The following is a 27,590-nucleotide window of genomic DNA, read 5'->3' on the forward strand; positions in this document are numbered from 1 at the left end:
TGCCACGTATTCCAGCACCCATAGTTACAACAGGCGTGGGAGATGTCAGTCTTGGGCTGTGTGCACACAAAGTATTTGCAGCAGACACATCTGCACCAGAAACGTCTCTTGACAGGAATAAAATTTGCACGTTTCTTTCCCTATCAATAGAATGGCTGACACCGGCTGATAGAACTTCCGGGCTGCAGGTGTGAACCGGGGAAGAAACACTTAAGGCTATGTGCCCACAATGCAGCAGGAGATATCAGAGAGCTCATTCACTTTGCTGGAACAGTAAAACGCATAGGAAAAACGCAGAAAGAAAACATGTGAAGAAGCAAGATGAGGCCGCTGCGTGAGGAGCCGCACTGTTACATAACGTCACGTGGTGACGGCGGCGCGGCCTCCCGTACGGAGGCTCCGGCACGGGGCGTGGCCTAATACCAGGAAGCGGCGGCGGTAGTCAGCGGCCTCCCCTCCGGGACGAGCCTTCTCGCCTGCTGTGGACGGTTCCTCTGCCCTTCGTGTCGCACATCATTGCCGGGGCGGCTCGTCTAGGAGAGGCCGCAGTCTGGCGGGTGCACTAGGCCGCTGCAGCCATGCATGACGCCTTTGAACAGGTGCTGATCCTGGAGAAACTGCCGCTGCAGATAGAGTGTGTGGCAGCCTGGGGTAAGTTCTGGCAATGGGGGGTCCGACATCCCGGGGGTAAGTTCTGGCAATGGGGGGTCCGACATCCCGGGGGTAAGTGCTGGCAATGGGGGTTTGACAGCCCGGGGTTAAGTGCTGGGGATGAATGGGGGTTTGACAGCCCAGGGGTAAGTGCTGGGGATGAATGGGGGCCTGACAGCCCGGGGGTAAGCGCTGGGGATGAATGGGGGTCTGACAGCCCCGGGGGTAAGCGCTGGGGATGAATGGGGGTCTGACAGCCCCGGGGGTAAGCGCTGGGGATGAATGGGAGTTTGACATCCCGGGGGTAAGTGCTGGCAATGGGGGTTTGACAGCCCGGGGGTAAGCGCTGGGGATGAATGGGGGCCTGACAGCCCGGGGGTAAGCGCTGGGGATGAATGGGGGTCTGACAGCCCCGGGGGTAAGCGCTGGGGATGAATGGGAGTTTGACATCCCCGGGGTAAGTGCTGGCAATGGGGGTTTGACAGCCCGGGGGTAAGTGCTGGGGATGAATGGGGGTTTGACAGCCCGGGGGTAAGTGCTGGGGATGAATGGGGGCCTGACAGCTCGGGGGTAAGCGCTGGGGATAAATGGGGGTCTGACAGCCCCGGGGGTAAGCGCTGGGGATAAATGGGGGTCTGACAGCCCCGGGGGTAAGCGCTGGGGATGAATGGGGGTCTGACAGCCCCGGGGGTAAGCGCTAGGGATGAATGGAGGCCTGACAGCCCCGGGGGTAAGTGCTGGGGATGAATGGGGGCCTGACAGCCCGGGGGTAAGCGCAGGGGATGAATGGGGGTCTGACAGCCCCGGGGGTAAGCGCTGGGGATGAATGGGGTCTGACAGCCCCGGGGGTAAGTGCTGGCAATGGGGGTTTGACAGCCCCGGGGGTAAGTGCTGGCAATGGGGGTCTGACAGCCCCGGGGGTAAGCGCTGGGGATGAATGGGGGCCTGACAGCCCCGGGGGTAAGCGCTGGGGATGAATGGGGGCCTGACAGCCCCGGGGGTAAGCGCTGGGGATGAATGGGGGCCTGACAGCCCCGGGGGTAAGCGCTGGGGATGAATGGGGGCCTGACAGCCCCGGGGGTAAGCGCTGGGGATGAATGGGGGCCTGACAGCCCCGGGGGTAAGCGCTGGGGATGAATGGGGGCCTGACAGCCCTGCGGGGGGTGAGGGCCCGCTATGGGGGCCTGACAGCCCCACAATGGGGGAAGACTGTTCATATTATCTTTGTGTCTCCGCTCCCTGCTGTTCGGAGCATTTTCCATTATCACCCGTTTTCCTGACCTGCCTCTGCCGTTATAATCTGTAGGGATCCAGATAGAGCGGAGGAGGCTCTAAAGTCAGATCCATTACAAAGAGAGAATTCCAAAAATCACAAGTAAAACTGATAACACGAGAAAAATGGAAACTGGCATGTGAATGCAATCTTGTTAGCAGCAGAAAGACCACAAAGCTGGTAGGAGGCTGCTGTAGTCCTTAGCCCAGCGCTCCTCTGCCTGCCGCCTGTATTTTGGCGCAGGTAATGTATGCTGGGTATCAAAACTGCACTTTCTTTCCTGGTGATTAGTTGAATTACCAAGTTGTTACCCTTAAACGAAATAAAGTTCCAGGGTTTTGCTATGTAGTGCGTATGTAGGGCTCTGCACTTTCTGCCTGTGCATTCCCTGGGGGGGCTTCACCTGCCACATGGGTAAGGTTTCTTCTCATTGAGTTATTCGATGGTGGTTTTTCTGACATACTTTCATTTACACATGTGTGACATAGGACAGATTGTATACATGTCAAGATTGCACCTATAAGTCATAATATAATACCTTCTATACTTGCATGTTGAATGTGTTTTCCCTTCCCCAGGGTTTTTGTTTGTTGCTATTTTGCCTGTCCTGGTTATTTGTAAGAATGTTTTCAACCAGTAGTTAATAAAAATTTCTATTTTATACACATTCCCTTTGCGCCTCCTCTTTTCAACTGATGTGAGAGCAGCATTATATAGGGGCAGAGATGTTGATTCCAGTGATGTGTCACTTACTGGACTGTTTGCTGCAGTTTTGATAGTATCACTGTTTTATTAAGAGGAGATGATCACTAGAGGGCTAGTAAACCTGCTGCCATGTAGTCCAACCCCAACCCCCCTGCACAGTCTACACAGGAAGCGGCCAATCGGTAGTGTGGGCGGGGTTATACACACCTCAGCATTCAGAGAACCGCTAGATCTGCAGCAGAGAAAACTGGGATTTTACCAAAACTGCAGCAAGCTGCTCAGTAAGTGATATAGCGCTGGAATCAGGGTCTCTGCTCCTACATCATGCTGTTCTCAGATGGGTTAGCAAAAACCTGCTAACCGATTCTCCTGTAACTCTGTGCATCAATACCAGCTCCTAAATGAATGGTAACCATATTGTGCTCCATTTTCAGAGGACTGCCTTCTCGTTGGCACTAAACAGGGACATTTACTACTGTACAGAGTCAAAAAAGAGCAAGGTGAGTCGTCTGCACAGATCTGTCCCTATTAAAGTAGTGCAGTTTTACTTTCAGGGACGTCCACTCCGGACTGATGCGCTGCTCACTTTCTGGAACCCCAAATCCACGTAAAATCTGGCATTTTTGTTGCAGTTATTGCAACAGATTTGTAGCGGATTTCACGTAAACATTACAAAGTGAAAATCTGCACTGTCCATGAACATGTAATATTACTACATCCTTATAGATAAAATCGCCATTAGATTTTTTGTTTTTTATATCAAGTATCCATCTCACTTCTCCCAGAAGCAGTTTTTTTTCCCAACCGCTGCTCCTTAATGGGCGTTAAACTCTTTCAAGGTCACAAAACTATCAGTGTTTTTCAATTGTGATAGCTGATATGCTATATACTGTATTAAAGGGAAGCAGTCAGGCGACTCCTCCTGCCAAACCACAAGCAGCGTGAATCACAGCCTGGCTGCACGAAACGTTCTCTGAAATGTTCCAGCTTTTCAAAGAAAATGTACTTTGACGATCCAGCCGGGGATCAGGCTACTTCGGCTGTGCCCCCAGACAGCTTTTCTTGCCACTGCTGCAGGTGATTGACAGAGCTTTTCCTATGTTCACACGAGGTAAACACCTGTCAATCACTTGCAGCGGGTCTGGGAAGATCAACAAGTAAGTTTATGGATATATCTTGTTAAAGGGAAACTGTCACCAGCTTTGTCCTATATGAGCTAAATCTATTTCCTTATTCAGCGCCTGTGCTGCACTCCATAAAAGCTTCTATAACCCCCTGACTTGGTCCGGTCTGATAAGCGTGGTTTTGGGCCTCTCCGTGCCTCCCCCCTGGCTGCTGTTTACCGTCCTTCTTTACTTGACGTGGATGACGCCTCGCTGCCAGGCCTGCGCACAGAAATTACGGCTTGCGCCTGTGCACTATACTTTGCCTTACTGCAGGTGAACGCGCACTGTTTCGGCTCTGCAGGGCAAAGCATAGTGCACAGGCTCGAACTGTGATTTCTTTGCACAGACGCAAGATTTCGTCTGACGGTGTGGATGACGCGAGGCATCTTCCACGTCAATGAAAAAAGGAGGACGGCAAGTATTCGTTCTCAGGTTCCCTTTCATGAACATTGCCACATGACTTCAGACCCAAAGTCATGTGGCACCCTAAGGGAAGAGTCAGACATCCATATAACTCGGACAGGGATTGCATTGCAGTGCACGGACTGGCCGGCGGCTCTCCCAACACGAACGTGACTGCTGCATAGAAATACATACTATCACGCTCAGGTGAGGTGAGCCGTCGGCCAGTCCAGACATTGCACTGCGATCTCCGTCCGAGTTATATGGCTGTCTTACTCTTTTTCAGACTCTCCTTGTTGTATGTATATATCAGCAGGATCGTCTGATAGCCTGTGTATAGACGCCCCCCGACTCTACCCCAACAGGTGATTTCAGGGGAGAGAAGGATTCGGTCTGCAAAATTTTAGTGGCTGATCCTTTTGCTCTTTCTTGAAAATTTTCACAGCTGCTTCCTCAAATAAATCACAGGAATGCTCCTGAGTATGGGGTAGACGGGGGGATAGCTGACAGTTATCTAGTGAGTTTGGGGTTCTTCTGAGTCTTTACATAAACAGATGTTGCCCCCATCTTACCTGACGTTGTTTCTCTCCTGGCTGCTTCTGCGCTATGAATGGATAACCTTGCGTGCTGCTTACCTGCAGGCATTTGAGCAGGAACTGCTGCAAAACATTACTTTCACAGTCACCTAGAAGGTGCAGAAAAGTGATGCATAAATAGCTCAGATGCCGATATATATCACCTACTGTACTGGGGTATAACCCGCCTTTAACTGTATGTGTGTATCTATCTTCAGGACACAGATACTCACTGTGGTGAAGCAGGGAACCATCAGATCTCTGCTCCACCATTCCGCCTGGGTAGAGACAGGAGGAGCTGCATGGACCTTTTGGTCATACGACATTTTCATGTCACAAAATTGGGCAGCAATTGGGACCAGGGATGTGAAAGGACACGCATGCAAGTGGGATACTTGCGTGGGGAAGAGCCACTCAGGTGCAAGATGGGAGGTCTGTGGGCATCCTACTTTGTGTGTATCTGGGGGAGTTTGAGTTTTGGGACATCATACTGTGTGTGTGATTATGAGAGCATTATACTGCATGTGTGCAAGTCAGCTGGTGCCTCATATTGCATGTGTGGGGGGTGACTGGCCTTCATACTGTGTGGCATCATATTCCAGGTGTTTGTGGAGTAATTTCATGTGTTTTGGGGTGACTGTGGGGACATACTGCGTGTGTGTAGGTGGGGTGGACGACTGTGGGGACACCATGCTGCGTGTGTGTAGGTGGGGTGGACGACTGTGGGGACACCATGCTGCTTGTGTGTAGGTGGGGTGGATGACTGTGGGGGCACCATGCTGCGTGTGTGTAGGTGGGGTGGATGACTGTGGGGGCACCATGCTGCATGTGTGTAGGTGGGGTGGATGACTGTGGGGGCACCATGCTGCGTGTGTGTAGGTGGGGTGGATGACTGTTGGGGCACCATGCTGTGTGTGTGTAGGTGGGGCGGACGACTCTGGGGGCACCATGCTGCGTGTGTGTAGGTGGGGTGGATGACTGTTGGGGCACCATGCTGCGTGTGTGTAGGTGGGGTGGATGACTGTGGGGGCACCATGCTGCGTGTGTGTAGGTGGGGTGGATGACTGTTGGGGCACCATGCTGCGTGTGTGTAGGTGGGGTGGATGACTGTGGGGGCACCATGCTGTGTGTGTGTAGGTGGGGCGGACGACTCTGGGGGCACCATGCTGCGTGTGTGTAGGTGGGGCGGACGACTGTGGGGGCACCGTGCTGCGTGTGTGTAGGTGGGGTGGACGACTGTGGGGGCACCGTGCTGCGTGTGTGTAGGTGGGGTGGACGACTGGGGGCACCATGCTGCATGTGTGTAGGTGGGGTGGACGACTGGGGGGGCACGATGCTGCGTGTGTGTAGGTGGGGTGGATTACTGTGGGGGCACCATGCTGCGTGTGTGTAGGTGGGGTGGACGACTGTGGGGGCACCATGCTGCGTGTGTGTAGGTGGGGTGGACGACTGTTGGGGCACCATGCTGCGTGTGCGTAGGTGGGGTGGACGACTGTGGGGGCACCATGCTGCGTGTGTGTAGGTGGGGTGGATGACTGTGGGGGCACCATGCTGTGTAGATGGGGTGGACGACTGTGGGGGCACCATGCTGCGTGTGTGTAGGTGGGGTGGACGACTGTGGGGGCACCATGCTGCGTGTGTGTAGGTGGGGTGGACGACTGTGGGGGCACCATGCTGCGTGTGTGTAGGTGGGGCGGACGACTGTGGGGGCACCATGCTGCGTGTGTGTACGTGGGGTGGACGACTGTGGGGGCACCATGCTGCGGGTGTGTAGGTGGGGTGGACGACTGTGGGGGCACCATGCTGCGGGTGTGTAGGTGGGGTGGACGACTGTGGGGGCACCATGCTGCGGGTGTGTAGGTGGGGTGGACGACTGTGGGGGCACCATGCTGCGGGTGTGTAGGTGGGGTGGACGACTGTGGGGGCACCATGCTGCGTGTGTGTAGGTGGGGTGGACGACTCTGGGGGCACGATGCTGCGTGTGTGTAGGTGGGGTGGACGCAAGGAGCAATATTTCTTGGGTGTATGTAAAGGACCACACAAGGTTAGGGAAATTAATTGGCAGAAAAAAGATTGTACATGTTGCTCCTTCCTAACTTTCGAAGTTGGGTGAATTGGGTAGTGATTATGATGTTTAATAATTTTCTCCTTTTCTTGTGACTTTTTTCCAGAATGTAAGCAATACATTTCTTTTTTTTTTAGGTTGTAACCAGTTTGAAGTAACTCTAGAAAAATCCAATAAGAACTTTGCTAAGAAAATTCAGCAGGTAGGAGATGCAACTTTTAGAGTTTTATTTATTTATTTTACTCACTTACATAGCGCCATTAATTCCACAGCGCTTTACAGACATTATGTGCTAACCACTGAGCCACCGTGCTGCCCTAGAATTTTGAGAGCTTTTCGACATTTGTTTCCTCTGGTAATGATCTGATTGTTGAGGTGACAGCTGAAAACCCCAGCGACCCGCTCATATAGCTGAGGGAATACATGATGTGGCACTATGGTGTAAAGCGGGGGTGGACAATACGTTTCCACTACAGGCCACATGAGAGACCGGGACTGTTATAAAGGGCTGAACCAATACATTGAAATTAATTCTGTTGAATATTAACATTGTATATTAATTTTAGAACTTATTATTGAACAGATCGAAACCATATAATTTACCTATTTTTATAGTTTATTAAAAAAAATATAAATCTTTCTGCTCCTGTAATTCAGTCCTTGCATTATGGTCAACAGCTCCCCAAATACATTATGTTGTCCCCACATCCACACAGCTTCCCACACAGTACACTGCATCCTACAGGCACCAGGCACAGTATGATGCCCGTACAATCCCCAACACAGTAGGATGACCCCCACAACCCTCCAAAAAGTATGATCCCATACACAGAATGACCGCAGCCATGCAGATCTCTATTTACAGACTATTGACCCTCACAGTATGATCCCCCTACAGTACCCAACCACATTATGATGGCTCCACAAGTGAAGGACAAAAAAAACGAAATACTACTCTCCTTGTCCCTGTTCCCCCTGGCGCCCTGCTCCTGTCTTTGCTCTGTGCCCTGAGACTCCACAGCCGGCGCAGTCTGACGTCATCACACCTACTAGCTGAGCCACTCCAGCACACAGGCTGAATGGTGGAGCACTGAGCCGACAGCTCACTCCTCCACCATTGCATTCATAGATATCTGTATGCCGAGGATGCACATACTGGTGATATCAGGATGGAGGCGGGGAGGGCGGCTGCAGCGTGCACTCCACGGGCCGCTCTTTCCTGCCCACTTGCTGTGCCAGTCCGCAGGCCTGATAGAAACAGCCATAGGACTGGATATGGATCGCTGGCTGTGGTTTGTCCAGGTCTGGTGTGAAGTATTATTATATGGCTTTGATTCTTTTAGAGCTGAAGCCATTTTTTCAATGGCTCTCCACTATGAGGAGAAAAACGGAGTACGGTACCCCACCCTTTAAATGATGTCCATAGCCTCTAGTGGGGCATATAGAGAAGTGCTGTTCGGATTAAAGAACCCTGTTGACTTTGTGTTAGTTTTGTCTTTTTATTTCAGATTCATGTTGTTCCTCAATTTAAGATCCTTGTGAGCTTGCTTGGTGAGTTATGTTGTGAAATACGCTGGGTCATGTGTGCTCGGCCGATGACCGGATTCTAAATTCTGTGTTCCTTTCTTTTGTTCCCTCCACACACAGATAGCAATGTATGTGTCCATGACTTGCTGACTTTCCAACTTATGACCACCATCTCAAAGGCAAAGGGAGCCTCTTTGCTGTCCTGTGATCTGCAGGTGAGCTGGCTTTACTTAACCCCTCCATAGCTGACAGCCTTTTTACAGCGGTCATTAAAGCGTGAACGAGCTTGAGCGTGAACTGAGCGTGAACGAGCGTGAGCGTGAACAAGCGAGCGCGTACGGAGCGTCAGCGAGCGCGTCTTAAACGGCAGCTCTACACAAATAGATGCTTCCTACCAATATTGAAAGTGGAAACACTATAGAATTAATTACGTCCCCATGTTATGTGTTCTCCTCTGTGATGTCAGCATTGTATTCTGATGTCACAGTACAGGGATAATACACACAGTGATGTCACAGTACAAAGATACTACACACAGTGATGTCACAGTACAAAGATAATATACACAGTGATGTCACAGTACAGGGATAATACACACAGTGATGTCTCAGTACAGGGATAATACACACAGTGATGTCTCAGTACAGGGATAATACACACAGTGATGTCACAGTACAGGGATAATACACACAGTGATGTCACAGTACAGGGATAATACACACAGTGATGTCACAGTACAGGGATAATACACACAGTGATGTCACAGTACAGGGATAATACACACAGTGATGTCACAGTACAGGGATAATACACACAGTGATGTCACAGTACAGGGATAATACACACAGTGATGTCACAGTACAGGGATAATACACACAGTGATGTCACAGTACAGGGATAATACACACAGTGATGTCACAGTACAGGGATAATACACACAGTGATGTCACAGTACAGGGATAATACACACAGTGATGTCTCCGTACAGGGATAATACACACAGTGATGTCACAGTACAGGGATAATATACACAGTAATGTCACAGTACAGGGATAATATACACAGTGATGTCACAGTACAGAGATAATACACACAGTGATGTCACAGTACAGAGAATACACACAGTGATGTCACAGTGCAGGGATAATATACGCAGTGATGTCACAGTGCAGGGATAATATACGCAGTGATGTCACAGTGCAGGGATAATATACACAGTGATGTCACAGTACAGGGATAATATACATAGTGATGTCACAGTACAAAGATAATATACACCATGATGTCACAGTACAGGGATAATACACACAGTGATGTCACAGTACATGGATAATATACACAGTGATGTCACAGTACAGAGATAATATACACAGTGATGTCACAGTACAGGGATAATACACAGTGATGTCACAGTACAGGAATAATATACACAGTGATGTCACAGTACAGGAATAATATACACAGTGATGTCACAGTACAGGAATAATATACACAGTGATGTCACAGTACAGGAATAATATACACAGTGATGTCACAGTACAGAGATAATACACACAGTGATGTCACAGTACAGAGATAATACACACAGTGATGTCACAGTACAGAGATAATACACACAGTGATGTCTCAGTACAGGGATAATACACACAGTGATGTCACAGTACAGGGATAATACACACAGTGATGTCACAGTACAGGGATAATACACACAGTGATGTCACAGTACAGGGATAATACACAGTTATGTCACAGTACAGGAATAATACACACAGTGATGTCTCCGTACAGGGATAATACACACAGTGATGTCACAGTACAGGGATAATACACACAGTAATGTCACAGTACAGGGATAATATACACAGTGATGTCACAGTACAGAGATAATACACACAGTGATGTCACAGTACAGAGAATACACACAGTGATGTCACAGTGCAGGGATAATATACGCAGTGATGTCACAGTGCAGGGATAATATACGCAGTGATGTCACAGTGCAGGGATAATATACACAGTGATGTCACAGTACAGGGATAATATACATAGTGATGTCACAGTACAAAGATAATATACACCATGATGTCACAGTACAGGGATAATACACACAGTGATGTCACAGTACATGGATAATATACATAGTGATGTCACAGTACAGAGATAATATACACAGTGATGTCACAGTACAGGGATAATACACAGTGATGTCACAGTACAGGAATAATATACACAGTGATGTCACAGTACAGGAATAATATACACAGTGATGTCACAGTACAGAGATAATACACACAGTGATGTCACAGTACATGGATAACACACACAGTGATGTCACAGTACAGGGATAATACACAGTGATGTCACAGTACTGCGATAATACACACAGTGATGTCACAGTACTGCGATAATACACACAGTTATGTCACAGTACAGCGATAATACACGCAGTGATGTCACAGTACAGGGATGATACACGCAGTGATGTCTCAGTACAGGGATGATACACGCAGTGATGTCACAGTTTTTTGGGATGATGCACGCAGTGATGTCACAGTTTTTTGGGATGATGCACGCAGTGATGTCACAGTTTTTTGGGATGATGCACGCAGTGATGTCACAGTTTTTTGGGATGATGCACGCAGTGATGTCACAGTTTTTTGGGATGATGCACGCAGTGATGTCACAGTTTTTTGGGATCACTCCTCACCCCCGGCCTTCTCTCCCGGCCCCGCTCCCTCCTCTCCTTGCCATTTATCAGCCCAAGCTTCCAGTTTACATAGATCCTCCTGTAATATAAAATTGTCCTCCTTTGTACTGATTACCCTGCAGAGTTTAGTGTCATCTGCAAATATTGAAATACTACTCTGTATGCCCCCTACAAGGTCATTAATAAATATGTTAAAAAGAAGGGGGCCCAATACTGACCCCTGTGGTACCCCACTGTTAACTGAGACCCAGCCTGAGTGCTTTCCATTAATAACCACCCTTTGTTTCCTATCACTGAGCCAGTTCTTAACCCACATACATATATTTTCCCCTATCCCCATGTGAGCGAGGGTGCGCGAACGTGAGCGAGGGTGCGCGAACGTGAGCGAGGGTGCGCGAACGTGAGCGAGGGTGCGCGAACGTGAGCGAGGGTGCGCGAACGTGAGCGAGGGTGCGCGAACGTGAGCGAGGGTGCGCGAACGTGAGCGAGGGTGCGCGAACGTGAGCGAGGGTGCGCGAACGTGAGCGAGGGTGCGCGAACGTGAGCGAGGGTGCGCGAACGTGAGCGAGGGTGCGCGAACGTGAGCGAGGGGCAGAGAAGAGCGACCAAGGTTATTAGAGGACTGGGGGGTCTGCAATACCAAGACAGGTTATTACACTTGGGGTTATTTACTGTGGAAAAAAGAAGGCTTAGGGGTGATCTTATTACTATGTACAAGTATATGAGGGGACAGTACAAAGACCTTTCTACTGATCTTTTTACTCTGAGGCCAGAGACGGGGACAAGGGGGCATCTTCTACGTCTGGAGGAAAGAAGGTTTAATCATAGACGCGGATTCTTTACTGTAAGAGCAGTGAGACTATGGAGCTCTCTGCCGCATGATGTTGTAATGAGTGATTCACTACTAAAATTTAAGAAGGGCCTGGATGCCTTTCTTGAAAAGTATAATATTACAGGTTATATATTCTAGATTCCTTGATAGGGCGTTGATCCAGGGAACTAGTCTGATTGTCGTATGGAGTCGGGAAGGAATTTTTTTCCCCAATGTGGAGCTTAGTGTTTGCCACATGGTTTTTTTTTTTTGGCCTTCCTCTGCATCAACATGTTATGCTATGGGTTGAACTAGATGGACTTAGTCTTCCTTCAACTTTAAAAACGATGTTACTATGTTACTAGTCCTGTATAGTTTTTTGAATTACATGCATTTCATGTATCCCTGAGTGATCAGAAGGCTATGTGTAAACTCAGTTTAGGTTGATTTATTTATTTGGACGAGGGGTGGGCAACCTCTGAAAAGCAGAACTTGGGCCACCGGCCCCTTTTTGCTGACCGCCAGCTCTTTAATCCCTCCCAGTCCCAGGAGGCATTCATTGCTGGTGAAGGAAAGGCAATGCCGGCAGGAAAGGGTTCTTTACAGTCAGAGCAGTCGGACTGTGGAATGCCGACCACAAAAGGTAGTAATGGCAAACACTATAACAGATTAAAAAAAAAAAAAAAAAAAAAAGGCTTGATGCTTTTCTCATAACAAATGGCATTGCAGGTTATAAATAAACTAGTGATACAGAATGTATAACTGATGGAGAAAGGTTGAACTTGATGGACTTAAGTCATTTTTTTTTCTACTTGTGTAACAATATTTATATACAGTAGTCTTGGTGTCTCCTATGTGAAGAATACTGCAGTCTCGGCGTCTCCTATGTGAAGAATACTTCAGTCTCGGCGTCTCCTATGTGATGTGTGTGCACAGCTGTCCCGACGTCTCCCATGTGATGTGTGTGTACACAGCAGTCTCTGCGTCTCCCATGTCATGTGTGTGGTGTGTGTGCACAGCAGTCTCTGCGTCTCCCATGTGGTGTGTGTGTGTGTGCACAGAGCAGTCTCGGCTGTTATGCACACGCCCGGACTGACTGGCGTGTGCGGGTGTTGTGGTTCCACTGGACCATGGACCGGAGAGTGCCTGGAGGGGCGTGACTAAGTATCTGGCCGATCCGACCAAGGTGGCACGACGGCATACGACGCCAGTGCACCAGGGAGAAACCGGGCAGAGGGACCAGGTGCTACTCCAGGTCAAACTCCGGACACGGGGGTTGACCCACACTGGGATTACTGGAACAGGCAGGTTAGGCTGGCACAGACTGGTGGATGTAAACAAACACGGCAGGTATGCAGATGGGTGGATACAGGCGAGTATGCAGGCAGGGAGGTACTGGCCGAAAGGACGGGCTGGAGCACAGAAAGGTTAAGACCCAGTACAGACTGGGTCACAGAACCGCAGATGCGGTAGACAACCACAGCAGAGAGGGAACGCCCAAAGCGGTGGGTAAGAACAGAGCAGGACGGGGCTGCAGGAGCAGCGAGCACAAGCAGGGCAGGACAGGACTGCCGGAGCAGCGGGCAGAAGCAGGGCAGGACAGGACTGCCGGAGCAGCGGGCAGAAGCAGGGCAGGACAGGACTGCCGGAGCAGCGGGCAGAAGCAGGGCAGGACAGGACTGCCGGAGCAGCGGGCAGAAGCAGGGCAGGACAGGACTGCCGGAGCAGCGAACAAAAGGGTCAGAGCGGAGCAAGGCTGCCGGAGCAGTGAGCAAGGAGTCAGAGCAGGACGGACAGGGCTCTGTTCACACGGAACAGACAGGAAGGGAAAGGCAGAGCCAGATACCCACAGGGTATTTGCAGTGAAGTAGCAAGTGGACCACAAACTCACAAACGGGAGTACAGAGACAACAAGCAGGAGTTAGGTACGAGTTCAGACTCTGCAGAAAAAGGAAAGGAACGGACATAGAGGCAAAACAGGTAAAGGATAGGAGAGAGTTCAGACTGGAACTGAGTGTACGAAAGAGACCGACACTGCAGCGGGATACAGGAGCGGGTCTGGGAATACGGCCCCCAGAGAGGCGGGACGAACAGGCAAGGAGCGTGTTCAGACAAGATACAGGAACGGATCTAGGTAATCGGCCCCTAGAAGGCGGGAGGAACAGGCTAGGAGCGTGTTCAGACAGGCCTGGAAATACAGCCTCCAGGAAAGGCAGCAGGCAAGAGTACACAGACAGGACTCAGTTCAGACACGGGAACTGATACCGCAAGGCAGGAGACATAGACAGGACTCAGTTCAGACACGGGAACTGATACTGCAAGACAGGAGAAATAGACAGGACTCAGTTCAGACAGGAACAGATACCGCAAGGCAGGGACACAAACAGGACTCTGTTCAGACGGGAACAGATACCGCAAGGCAGGGACACAAACAGGACTCTGTTCAGACGGGAACAGATACCGCAAGGCACAGACAGGCAGATCTAGGAATACGGCCCTTAGAAGGCGAAAGAACAGGCAAGAAGCGTGTTCACAAGAACAGACCACAGTTCAGACACAGAACTGGAAAACAGGCAGGAAAACAGGATAGGACCTGGCATGTCAGAGACAAAAAGCCGACTGACAGGACACAATGCTCAGGCGCCATCTTGAGGAAGAAGGTGGTATAAATACCCAAAGATGGACAGCAATAGGCTGAAGGTGCAACAGGGGCGTGTCCGCAGCAGGTACAAGAAACAGGAAGTTCAGCGGGCGTCGCCCTATGCAGCCAAAACAGACACAAACAGACAGCATGGAGGGAAGCCAGAGAGACATTCTGGACAGGAGATCAAGTGCGCGCTCTTGCACAGTGGGAGATGGACCACTATGCAAGGACACCGCCAGGTATGTTACAGTACCCCCTTCCTTACGCCCCCTCTTCTTCAGGCCTGCCAGAATCTTCTGCAGGGAATTCGAGGGCCAATTCTTCACTTCGAAGAGATCACTTCCACTGTCCACCGGAAAAACTGGTCTCCTCTGGGTAGCTAGGATGCTACCTCCCATCCAGCCACCCTTAGCAACAGACGAAACGGGTGGAGTACCAGGAACAGCACACAAGGAAGTCTCTCTCCACATATTTTCAGGTGGCACCCCAGAGGGTACAGGAGACAACTGGAAGTCCTCCACCGGGTTGGAGGGGGACAGAGACTTGGGGGTAATCTCTGCTTCGAGGTACATCTTGTCAAGCTCACAGGAAGAAATAGACGGGTTATCAGGTACATAATGAGGAAAAGTCACTGTCTCTTTGTTATCTGGTGGTACCCTGGAGGATTCAGGAAACAACTGGAGGTCCTCCGCCGGGTCAGAAGAGTGCCGAGGCTCAGAGAAAACATCTGCTTCAGAGTACACTAGGTCGTACTCACTGGACGAAGCAGGCGAGGTATCGGGTACCGGGTATAGGAAAGTCTCTGTCCATTCACCACCAGGTGGCACCCCGAAGGGTTCTGGAGACAACTGGCGGTCCTCCGCCTGGTCAGATGGGTGTAGAGACTCACGGGTAACCTCTGCTTCAGAGTACACTAGGTCGGACTCACTGGACGAAGCAAGCGAGGTATCAGATCCAGGATATAGGAAAGTCTCTGTCCATTCACCACCAGGTGGCACCCCGAAGGGTTCTGGAGACAACTGGAGGTCCTCTGCCTGGTCGGAGGGGTGTAGAGACTCGGGGGTAACTACCACTTTGGGGTACCCATTGTCAGGCTCACAGGACGAAGCGGACAAAGTATCGAGTATCGGGTGTAGAGAAGTCTCTCTCCATTTGTCATCGAGTGGTATCCCGGAGGATTCAGGAGGCAACAGGGGGTCCTCCGCCAGGTAGTAGAGGTGCACAGACTCTGAGGTAACCACAGCTTTGGAGCATCCTTGGACATGCACACCGGTTAAAGTGGGTGAAGCATCTGATGCCGGGTGCAGGAAGTTCTCCTGTGTGGAGTCTGGATGGGCAGAAGTCTCATTGGGCTGGAGGACTATTGCGCTACCCACACACATTACCCATTGGGGCTGCTCCGGGATATTGGGAAGTGAAGCTTCAGCAGGAGCCTCCGGGTTAGGATCATCGAAGACCATTAGAAAGGCCACCAGGAAGGCCATTAGGTCCAGGAGGATCGGATCCTGTGTTTCATATAGGGGGTTGATCCATTCCAAGGCATCACCCGCCAGGTAAGACATAATGAATGCCACCTTAACCCGATCGGTGGGAAAACATAGAGGGTAGAACTTGAAGTGTAGCATGCATTGCTCCACAAATGCACGACTTTGTCTTGGATCCCCATAATAACGTAGCGGATCCGCAGGAACGAGAGCAGATAGATCCATCTGGACGGGTGCGTAATTCGCCTGGAACTCAGCTAAAGGAAAAAAAAAATTTATTTATTTATTTTTAATGCATGTATTCGCTGGAAAACTTCTCAGAGAGCGAAGGCCGTGGGGCTCAACGGGAACCATGGCCTGAGCATGCTGTTATGCACACGCCCGGACTGACTGGCGTGTGCGGGTGTTGTGGTTCCACTGGACCATGGACCGGAGAGTGCCTGGAGGGGCGTGACTAAGTATCTGGCCGATCCGACCAAGGTGGCACGACGGCATACGATGCCAGTGCACCAGGGAGAAACCGGGCAGAGGGACCAGGTGCTACTCCAGGTCAAACTCCGGACACAGGGGTTGACCCACACTGGGATTACTGGAACAGGCAGGTTAGGCTGGCACAGACTGGTGGATGTAAGCAAACACGGCAGGTATGCAGATGGGTGGATACAGGCGAGTATGCAGGCAGGGAGGTACTGGCCGAAAGGACGGGCTGGAGCACAGAAAGGTTAAGACCCAGTACAGACTGGGTCACAGAACCGCAGATGCGGTAGACAACCACAGCAGAGAGGGAACGCCCAAAGCGGTGGGCAAGAACAGAGCAGGACGGGGCTGCCGGAGCAGCGAGCACAAGCAGGACAGGACTGCCGGAGCAGCGGGCAGAAGCAGGGCAGGACAGGACTGCCGGAGCAGCGGGCAGAAGCAGGGCAGGACAGGACTGCCGGAGCAGCGGGCAGAAGCAGGGCAGGACAGGACTGCCGGAGCAGTGGGCAGAAGCAGGGCAGGACAGGACTGCCGGAGCAGTGAGCAAAAGGGTCAGAGCGGAGCAAGGCTGCCGGAGCAGTGAGCAAAAGGGTCAGAGCGGAGCAAGGCTGCCGGAGCAGTGAACAAGGAGTCAGAGCAGGACGGACAGGGCTCTGTTCACACGGAACAGACAGGAAGGGAAAGGCAGAGCCAGATACCCACAGGGTATTTGCAGTGAAGTAGCAAGTGGACCACAAACTCACAAACGGGAGTACAGAGACAACAAGCAGGAGTTAGGTACGAGTTCAGACTCTGCAGAAAAAGGAAAGGAACGGACATAGAGGCAAAACAGGTAAAGGATAGGAGAGAGTTCAGACTGGAACTGAGTGTACGAAAGAGACCGACACTGCAGCGGGATACAGGAGCGGGTCTGGGAATACGGCCCCCAGAGAGGCGGGACGAACAGGCAAGGAGCGTGTTCAGACAGGACAGACAAGATACAGGAACGGATCTAGGTAATCGGCCCCTAGAAGGCGGGAGGAACAGGCTAGGAGCGTGTTCAGACAGGCCTGGAAATACAGCCTCCAGGAAAGGCAGCAGGCAAGAGTACACAGACAGGACTCAGTTCAGACACGGGAACTGACACCGCAAGGCAGGAGACATAGACAGGACTCAGTTCAGACAGGAACAGATACCGCAAGGCAGGGACACAAACAGGACTCTGTTCAGACGGGAACAGATACCGCAAGGCAGAGACACAAACAGGACTCTGTTCAGACGGGAACAGATACCGCAAGGCACAGACAGGCAGATCTAGGAATACGGCCCTTAGAAGGCGAAAGAACAGGCAAGAAGCGTGTTCACAAGAACAGACCACAGTTCAGACACAGAACTGGAAAACAGGCAGGAAAACAGGATAGGACCTGGCATGTCAGAGACAAAAAGCCGACTGACAGGACACAATGCTCAGGCGCCATCTTGAGGAAGAAGGTGGTATAAATACCCAAAGATGGACAGCAATAGGCTGAAGGTGCAACAGGGGCGTGTCCGCAGCAGGTACAAGAAACAGGAAGTTCAGCGGGCGTCGCCCTATGCAGCCAAAACAGACAAACAGACAGCAAGGAGGGAAGCCAGAGAGACATTCTGGACAGGAGATCAAGTGCGCGCTCTTGCACAGTGGGAGATGGACCACTATGCAAGGACGCCGCCAGGTATGTTACATCGGCGTCTCCCATGTGATGTGTGTATGCTCCGCAGTCTCTGCGTCTCCCATGTGATGTGTGTATGCTCCGCAGTCTCTGCGTCTCCCATGTGATGTGTGTATGCTCCGCAGTCTCTGCGTCTCCCATGTGATGTGTGTATGCTCCGCAGTCTCTGCGTCTCCCATGTGATGTGTGGGTGCGCAGCAGTCTCTGCGTCTCCCATGTGATGTGTGTGCGCGCAGCAGTCTCTGCGTCTCCCATGTGATGTGTGTGTGCGCTGCAGTCTCTGCGTCTCCCATGTGATGTGTGTATGCTCCGCAGTCTCTGCGTCTCCCATGTGATGTGTGTATGCTCCGCAGTCTCTGCGTCTCCCATGTGATGTGTGTGTTTCCAGCAGTCTCTGCGTCTCCCATGTGATGTGTGTGTGCGCAGCAGTCTCTGCGTCTCCCATGTGATGTGTGTGTGCGCAGCAGTCTCTGCGTCTCCCATGTGATGTGTGTGTGCGCAGCAGTCTCTGCGTCTCCCATGTGATGTGTGTGTGCGCAGCAGTCTCTGCGTCTCCCATGTGATGTGTGTGTGCGCAGCAGTCTCTGCGTCTCCCATGTGATGTGTGTGTGCGCAGCAGTCTCTGCGTCTCCCATGTGATGTGTGTGTGCGCAGCAGTCTCTGCGTCTCCCATGTGATGTGTGTGTGCGCAGCAGTCTCTGCGTCTCCCATGTGATGTGTGTGTGCGCGCAGCAGTCTCTGCGTCTCCCATGTGATGTGTGTGCACGCAGCAGTCTCTGCGTCTCCCATGTGATGTGTGTGCGCGCAGCAGTCTCTGCGTCTCCCATGTGATGTGTGTGCGCGCAGCAGTCTCTGCGTCTCCCATGTGATGTGTGTGCGCGCAGCAGTCTCTGCGTCTCCCATGTGATGTGTGTGCGCAGCAGTCTCTGCGTCTCCCATGTGATGTGTGTGTGCGCAGCAGTCTCTGCGTCTCCCATGTGTTGTGTGTGTGCGCAGCAGTCTCTGCGTCTCCCATGTGATGTGTGTGCGCGCAGCAGTCTCTGCGTCTCCCATGTGATGTGTGTGCGCGCAGCAGTCTCTGCGTCTCCCATGTGATGTGTGTGCGCGCAGCAGTCTCTGCGTCTCCCATGTGATGTGTGTGCGCGCAGCAGTCTCTGCGTCTCCCATGTGATGTGTGTGCGCGCGCAGCAGTCTCTGCGTCTCCCATGTGATGTGTGTGCACGCAGCAGTCTCTGCGTCTCCCATGTGATGCGTGTGCGCGCAGCAGTCTCTGCGTCTCCCATGTGATGTGTGTGTGCGCAGCAGTCTCTGCGTTTCCCATGTGATGTGTGTGTGCGCAGCAGTCTCTGCGTTTCCCATGTGATGCGTGTGTGCGCAGCAGTCTCTGCGTTTCCCATGTGATGCGTGTGTGCGCAGCAGTCTCTGCGTTTCCCATGTGATGCGTGTGTGCACGCAGCAGTCTCTGCGTCTCCCATGTGATGCATACTGCAGATCTCACTGCTTGAGTTCTATATTGATGTGTGATCAGTGACGAATTCCCCCCTGTGATGAGACCTGCAGTGTAATCTACATCTGTGATTAGTTCTTTTAAAAAAAACTTCAGAAAGAGTCGACTGCGCTCCAGTGCGACACAAACCTGGAAAAGTAGTTGTGAGTAGTATCGTCTGTACCACCGAACATCACAGCCTCACCGAAGAAAAGCAGCTCCAGCCATCACATTAAAGACGTGTTAATTAAATATTTAACCAAATATACCAGGATCATTTTTAAGTTGATAATTTTGTACAGCCTGCAAATTATATAAATTTCCAAATGGCCATTGGCAGAAAAAGGTACCCCACCTGATTTAAACCATTTTGCAACCAAAGGCAGCACAATTTTACTTCCAAATAGTCCAATACTCTTCTTTACTTAATTTATAAATGCCTGAAGAAAAAAAAATAACTTCACACAGATTTTACTTGTTTATTTTCTCTTTGAGCTTTAGTGTTTCCTTGATTGTTAATTACTGTAAATCGTAATGTAAATTCAGGCTGGTTGAGTTTAGTATTATCTTTTTTTAATTAGTTTTTTTATTGTTTTACAGCACAGTAAGACTGGTGAAGAAACATTAAAGATGTGCGTGGCTGTTCGTAGAAAACTGCAACTTTACTACTGGAAGGATCGATCATTTCACGAACTTCAGGTGATAAATCCCTTAAGGAAGTGACCGGATTTTACCGTAACCCCTTCACGACATATGACATATATTTACGTCATATGTTGTTTCCCTGCCTTTGATGCAAGCTCAAGCTATTTGGTATCGCTGCATTTAGAAATGTCCGATCTATCAAAATATAAAATTAATCCGATCAGTAAACAGCATAACCAATGGAAAAATTAAAAACACCAGAATTATTATTTTTTGGCTGCCTTAACATTGCAATGAAATGCAAGAGGCGATCAAAACGTCTTATCTATCCAAAAATGGTATCAGTAAAAACGTCAGCTCAGGGAGCAAAAAATAAGCCCTCATCCAGCCCCATATGCAGAAAAACGAAAACGTTACGGGTTTTGAAAATGGTGACAAAAGCAAAAAAAAAAAATCTTACAAATTTCCAAATTTTTTTCCCCACTTAAAAAAAAAAAAAAAAACAACAAAAAAAAACCTATGCATGTTTGGTGTCTGCATACTCGTATTAACCTGGAGAATCATATTGCCAGGTCAGTTTTACCATATAGTGAACATGGCAAATAAAAAGCCTAAAAAACAATTGTGGAATTGCACTTTTTTTTTTTTTTTTTTTGCAGTTTTACTGCACTTGGAATTTGTTCCTGTTTTCCAGTACACTATGTGGTACAGTGAATGGTGTCATTCAAAAGTACAACTCATCCCTCAACCAACAAGCCCTCATAAGGCTATACCAACAGAAAGATGAACAAGTTATGGCTCTTGGAAGAAGGGGAGAAAAAAGCGGAAACTCACTTAGGGGTGTAGGGGTTAAAGGGATTTTCCACAATCAACTTTTTTGTTCCCCAACCGCTTGTAGTTGTACTCATTCCCCTCTCTAGCACCATTTTTTTGAGTACTTATTTCTTAATACATAAAATATTTATTAACGCGTTGAATAAATAAAAAAACAAATACAGTTTTCTATGTTAATAATTGTAATGGATGAGTGAAAAGCGCATGGCGTTCGGATGGTAACCCCTATGTGATCCAGTTTTTGCGCACCCATTGACTTATAATGGGCGACTCTAACCTGGAACACGGATCAAAATGGTGCACTCTACAATTGTAATTTATTTATTTTTCTGTGTGTAAAACATGGTTCTGCATACTGCCGCATTGACTTGCATTGGTGTTTGTGCTGTTCATATATTCCACAGCATAGTAGTAGTCGTCATATCATCTCTTCTTGTGGTGGGAACATTTCACATTGTAGACCCTATACAAATTATAACTTTTTTTTTTTCTGACCCAAATCACATTTTTTGCAGGGTGACTTCAGTGTTCCCGATGTCCCCAAGTCAATGGCATGGTGTGAAAACTCTATATGTGTGGGATTCAAGAGAGACTATTATTTGATCAGGGTAAGGTATATTCTTACTAAACTTTTTATTGTGCCCATTAGAACTAATTTACCAATGCTCACAATACCCCAAAACTGGTGCACCTCTGAGGTGTTGTCATGGGGAGCCATCATTTCCGCAGGCTAATAATGAATGAAAATATATATATATATTAGTGCATTGTGAAAGTATTTGGCCCCCTTGAACTTTTCAGTCTTTTGCCACATTTCTGGCTTCAAACATAAAGATATAAAATTCTATTTTTTGGGGGAAGAATCTTCAAGTGGGACACAATCGTGGATTGTAACGGAATTTATTGGATATTTTAAACTTTTTTAACAAATTAAAAACTGAAAAGTGGGGCGTGCAATATTATTTGGCCCCCTTGAGTTAATACTTTGTAGTGCCACCTTTGGCTGCGATTACAGCTGCAACTCGTTTGACGTTTGTCTCTATCAGTTTTGCACATCGAGAGGCTGAAATTCTTGCCCATTCTTCCTTGCAAAACAGCTCGAGCTCAGTGAGGCTGGATGGAGAGCGTTTGTGAACAATCTCGATTGGATTCAGGTCTGGACTTTGACTTGATTTGTGCAGTGTACGACTGATTGTTGTCCTATGGACAGACTCTCCCACCTCAGCTGTAGATCTCTGTAGTTCATCCAGAGTGACCATGGGCCTTTTGGCTGCATCTCTGATCAGTCTTCTCCTTGTTCGAGATGAAAGTTTAGAGGGACGGCCGGGTCTTGATAGATTTGTAGTGGTCTGATACTCCTTCCATGTCAATATGATCGCTTGCACACTGCTCCTTGAGATGTTTAAAACTTGGGAAATCTTTTTGAATCCAAATCCGGCTTTAAACTTCGCCACAACAGTGTCTCGGACCTGCCTGGTGTGTTCCTTGGTCTTCATGATGCTCTCTGCACTTGAAACAGAACCCTGAGGCTGGGTGCCCACGTTGCGGATTACAAGCGTTTTTGATGCGGAATTTCCGCAGCGGAAAGGCTTGTAAAACGCTTGGTAATCCGCACCCCATGGTCCCCAATGGGATTCCGCAAGTTCTATGCACATGCTGCGGATTTTTCCGCAGCGTTTATGCTGCGTTCAAAAATCCGCAGCATGTCAATTAATTTTGCGTTTCCGCAAGCGGAATTGCCTTTGTCCAATGCATAAAAAACGCAAGGCAATTCCGCATGTGGAAAACGCGCGATAAACGCGTGCGGAATTCCGCATGCGTTTTTCCGGGAGAGGACTTGCAGAAATGAAGCAGAAATTTTCTGCTTCATTTCTGCAACGTGGGCACATATCCTGAGACTATCACAGAGCAGGTGCATTTATACGGAGACTTGATTACACGCAGGTGGATCCTATTGATCATTACCAGTCATTTAGGACAACATTGGATCATTCAGAGATCCTCACTGAACTTCTGCACTGAAAGTAAAGGGGCCGAATAATATTGCACGCCCCACTTTTCAGTTTTTAATTTGTTAAAAAAGTTTAAAATATCCAATCAATTTCGTTCCACTTCATGATTGTGTCCCACTTGTTGTTGATTCTTCCCCCAAAAAATTATATTATAATTTATATATATAATATATTTAGTTTTCTTTTTTTAGTAAAATGACTTTGTTTACAGGTGGATGGGAAAGGTTCCATTAAGGAGCTTTTTCCCACAGGCAAACAGTTAGAGCCCCTTGCGGTGCCGCTGGCTGATGGAAAAGTGGCAGTGGGACAGGATGACCTGACTGTGGTCCTAAATGAAGAGGGTACCTGCACACCGAAATGTGCCCTAAACTGGACCGATATCCCCATGGCAATGGGTAAGCTTGTTCTACTTCCTATTGCAGAAACTGAACCCATTACCGATGCATATAAAGTTGGGATACAGTAGAAATCGTCATTGTACAATGTGATATATTATTGTTATAGTATTTGCCTCTTTCCCAATTTCTTCTCCTATTTTTCACACCTGAATTTTTCAGATTAGAAAGCGTCATCTAAAGAGGGTCCTTTTTTTTTTTTTTTTTTGACCCAAATGCTTTCAAGGCTTTTTTTTCTTTGGGGCATAATGTGACTGTTGCAACCAATCAGTAATTACAGCGATGAACTACACTTTACCACTGCTGCCAGTGATTGAGAGCAGTGGTTACATGGTGTGCTACCTGGAACAGAAGGCTGGCTGTGGTTATAGGCTGCAATATGGAGGGCAGTCAGCATATGTTAAATATTTGCTTCTCTTGCAGCCATTGAGCTTATCCATTTTTACAGTAGAAGTAGGAGCCCTTTGCAGCTGGCCGCACCGTCTGCCCTCACAGACACTTGTGAAATAAATCGTTCTATAGCGTTCACTGAATGCGAGCATGGTCCTGTAATGGGATGTCACAGTTGCAACAAGTTTAAAGAAATTTGTGAGCTATCTTTCCTACTAAATATTCCATAATCAACCGATTGGCATTCTTGAAAAGTTGAAGCGTTTAGGAATCACAGCAGCTCAGCCAAAAAGTGGAGACCATGTAAAGTTAAGAGTGGGATTGCAGAGTGGTGAGTTACATGGTTAATAAAAGTCATCAGCGCCCTACTAACTCAGTAACTGCAGAGTACCTTAACCTCCCCTGACATAGTGTAAGTACAAAAAGTGCACTGGGAGCTTAATGGCCTTGATTTCTACGTATTATTAGCTGCATGTAGCCTTACATCACCAAGCACAATGCCAAGTGTTGGATGGAGTGGTGTAAAGCACTATTCCACTGGACACTGCAGCAGTGGAAACGTGTTCTGTGCAGTGACGGATAACATTTCTTTATCTGGCATCTGATGGACAAGTCTGAGTTTGGTGAATGCCAGGAGAATGTTACCCGCCTGACTGCATTGTGCCAGCTTTAAAGTTTGATGGAGGAGGGACAATACTATGGGCTTCTTTTTCTGAGGTTGGCCTGGGCCAAACAAAAGTATAGATCAAAATAAATATATATATATATATATATATATATATATATATATATATATATATATATATATATATATATATATATATATATATATATATATATATATATATATATAAAATAAATAAATAAATAAATTTTTTTTGTGTTAAAATAGTAAAACACAAGTAACCTACATAAATTTGTTATTCATTACCCTATGGACCTGCAGAATAAGGTTTACATGCCAACTAAACTAAATAGTGACGGGTTTTAAAAAAAAAAAAAAAAAATCTTGTATATTTCACCTCTCAAAAATTGCAGTACAAAGTGATCAGAAAGTCATCTTTACCAGAAAATAGTTCTACTGAAAACTATAACCGAATTGTCAATCTAAATATAAGCCCTGACACAGCTCGTTAGACTATGTATGTATTGTTCAAAAGTCCTAAAACTTAAAGAAAGCGACCTAAATTTGGTGTAATCATAAGTGACAAGGTTTTTTTTTTTATTTTTTTATTACGTTCCTTTCCATAGAGAGTTAGTTTGATATAAGTTAGATTTACCTCAAAATGGTGATCCTGACAAATTCAACTTATTCTGCAAAAGGAAGCCCACATACAGCTACATCAATGAAAAATAAAAATGTTATGGCTCCTGGAACGTGACTTCGAAAAGACCTTTAACAAAAGAAAACCTTTGCCTAAAGGCTCAAAACGCGCCAGTTCTTTTTGGGGTTAGAAGCTGAGTTTTGTGTTTTTTCTTATGTTGGCTTTATTTTAAAGAAGACCTGTCACCAGGTGAACAGTGGCCAATTTTTTTTTAATCTAATTTTACTCCCGCCGCTCCCTTTAAGTAATCAGTTGGGTTTCTGTTACTTTTACTTATTTTTTTAAAGGAATCAACCAGAAGGATTAACCCTCCTACGCCGTCTACATGAGCACGCAGGTTATAGGAAGCTGAATAAAATGATAACTTGATATCTGCGATACGATGTTTTATTCCAGAGAAATCCATGTTTTTCTTGTATGTAAATGAGCTGTTAAGATCTATAAGCGGGGCATAGATCTCCCTGAGAATCTGCCTACAGAGATTACTTTAAAGAGAACCTGTCATCTGATAAATGTGGCCCAATTCATGGGCCGCATGTATCCAGTACTGGGTTGTATGACCTCAACCTGTCAATCCAGGGCAGCAGGCAGGAAGAAGCCGCCGGGAACCCACCTGTCTGATTAGTATATAGCACGGCTTGGTCCCCAACGACTATTAAAGAATGCTGCAGCGTTTCGGAGTCAAACAAATCTGGCTGAGTTCATACAGCCATTGTCTGATACATGAGAAACAAAAAACCCATATCATAACAATGGGGCGTCAGCATCATGGTTAGACACCGAGGCCCATGAAAACAACCACTCCAATGTACACTGCTCGAAAGAATAAAGGGAGCACTCAAATAACACATCCTAGATCTGAATGAATGAAATATTCTCAGTGAATACTTTGTTCTGTACAAAGTTGAATGTGCTGACAACAAAATCACACAAAAATCATCAAAGGAAATCAAATTTATTAACCAATGGAGGCCTGGATTTGGAGTCGCCCCAAAATTAAAGTGGAAAAACACACTACAGGCTGATCCAACTTTGATGTAATGTCCTTAAAGCAAGTCAAAATGAGGCTGAGTATTGTGTGTGGCCTCCACGTGCCTGTATGACCTCCCTACAACGCCTGGGCATGCTCCTGATGAGGCTGAGTATTGTGTGTGGCCTCCACCTGCCTGTATGACCTCCCTACAACGCCTGGGCATGCTCTTGATGAGGTTGCGGATGGTCTCCTGTGGGATCTCCTCCCAGACCTGGACTAAAGCATCCGCCAACTCCTGGACAGTCTGGTGCAACGTGACGTTGGTGGATGGAGCGAGACATGATGTCCCAGATGTACTCCATTGGATTCAGGTCTGGGGAACGGGCGGGCCAGTCCATAGCTTCAATGCCTTCATCTTTCAGGAACTGCTGACACACTCCAGCCACATGAGGTCTGGCATTGTCCTGCATTAGGAGGAACCCAGGGCCAACCGCACCAGCATATGGTCTCACAAGCGGTCTGAGGATCTCATCTCGGTACCTAATGGCAGTCAGGCTACCTCTGGCGAGCACATGGAGGGCTGAGCGCCCCTCCAAAGAAATGCCACCCCACACCATTACTGACCCACTGCCAAACCGGTCATGCTGAAGGATGTTGCAGGCAGCAGATCGCTCTCCACGGTGTCTCCAGACTCTGTCACGTCTGTCACATGTGCTCAGTGTGAACCTGCTTTCATCTGTGAAGAGCACAGGGTGCCAGTGGCGACTTTGCCAATCCTGGTGTTCTGTGGCAAATGCCAAGCGTCCTGCACGGTGTTGGGCTGTGAGCACAACCCCCATCTGTGGACGTCGGGCCCTCATACCACCCTCGTGGAGTCGGTTTCTAGCCGTTTGTGCAGACACATGCACATTTGTGGCCTGCTGAAGGTCATTTTGCAGGGCTCTGGCAGTGCTCCTCCTGTTCCTCCTTGCACAAAGGCAGAGGTAGTGGTCCTGCTGCTGGGTTGTTGCCCTCCTATGGCTCCCTCCACATCTCCTGGTATCTTCTCAAGGCTCTGGACACTACACTGACAGACACAGCTACCCTTCTTGCCACAGCTCGCACTGATGTGCCATCCTGAATGAACTGCACTACCTGAGCAACTTCTGTGGGTTGTACTGTAGACACCGCCTCATGCTACTGTACCTCTAGGGGTGAGAGCAATGGCAAAATGAAAAAGTGACCAAAACAGCCAAAAGATGAGAACAGAGAAGTGGTCTGTAGTCACCAATGCAGAACCACTCCTTTATAGGGGGTATCTTGCTAATTGCCGATCATTTCTACCAGTTGTCTGTTCCATTTGCACAACAGCAGGA

General features: G+C 48.4%; 1 protein-coding gene across 1 annotated transcript in view; it reads left to right on the top strand.

Annotated features, from left to right (window-relative positions):
- Positions 1-329: 329 nt before the first annotated feature.
- VPS39 (VPS39 subunit of HOPS complex) overlaps positions 330-27,590 on the top strand; it is an 86,092-nt gene continuing 58,831 nt past the window's right edge. The window contains exons 1-8 of the mRNA XM_073639095.1: positions 330-651; positions 3,064-3,129; positions 6,975-7,039; positions 8,346-8,388; positions 8,485-8,579; positions 20,262-20,360; positions 21,656-21,748; positions 23,364-23,547. Of these exons, the coding sequence (XP_073495196.1) occupies positions 579-651; positions 3,064-3,129; positions 6,975-7,039; positions 8,346-8,388; positions 8,485-8,579; positions 20,262-20,360; positions 21,656-21,748; positions 23,364-23,547 (718 nt within the window). The 5' untranslated portion in view covers positions 330-578. The remainder of the gene's footprint in view (positions 652-3,063; positions 3,130-6,974; positions 7,040-8,345; positions 8,389-8,484; positions 8,580-20,261; positions 20,361-21,655; positions 21,749-23,363; positions 23,548-27,590) is intronic.

Source organism: Phyllobates terribilis, unplaced genomic scaffold (genome assembly GCF_046119375.1).
Source record: "Phyllobates terribilis strain yellow unplaced genomic scaffold, ASM4611937v1 Scaffold_7__3_contigs__length_470593459, whole genome shotgun sequence".
Lineage (NCBI taxonomy): Eukaryota > Metazoa > Chordata > Amphibia > Anura > Dendrobatidae > Phyllobates > Phyllobates terribilis.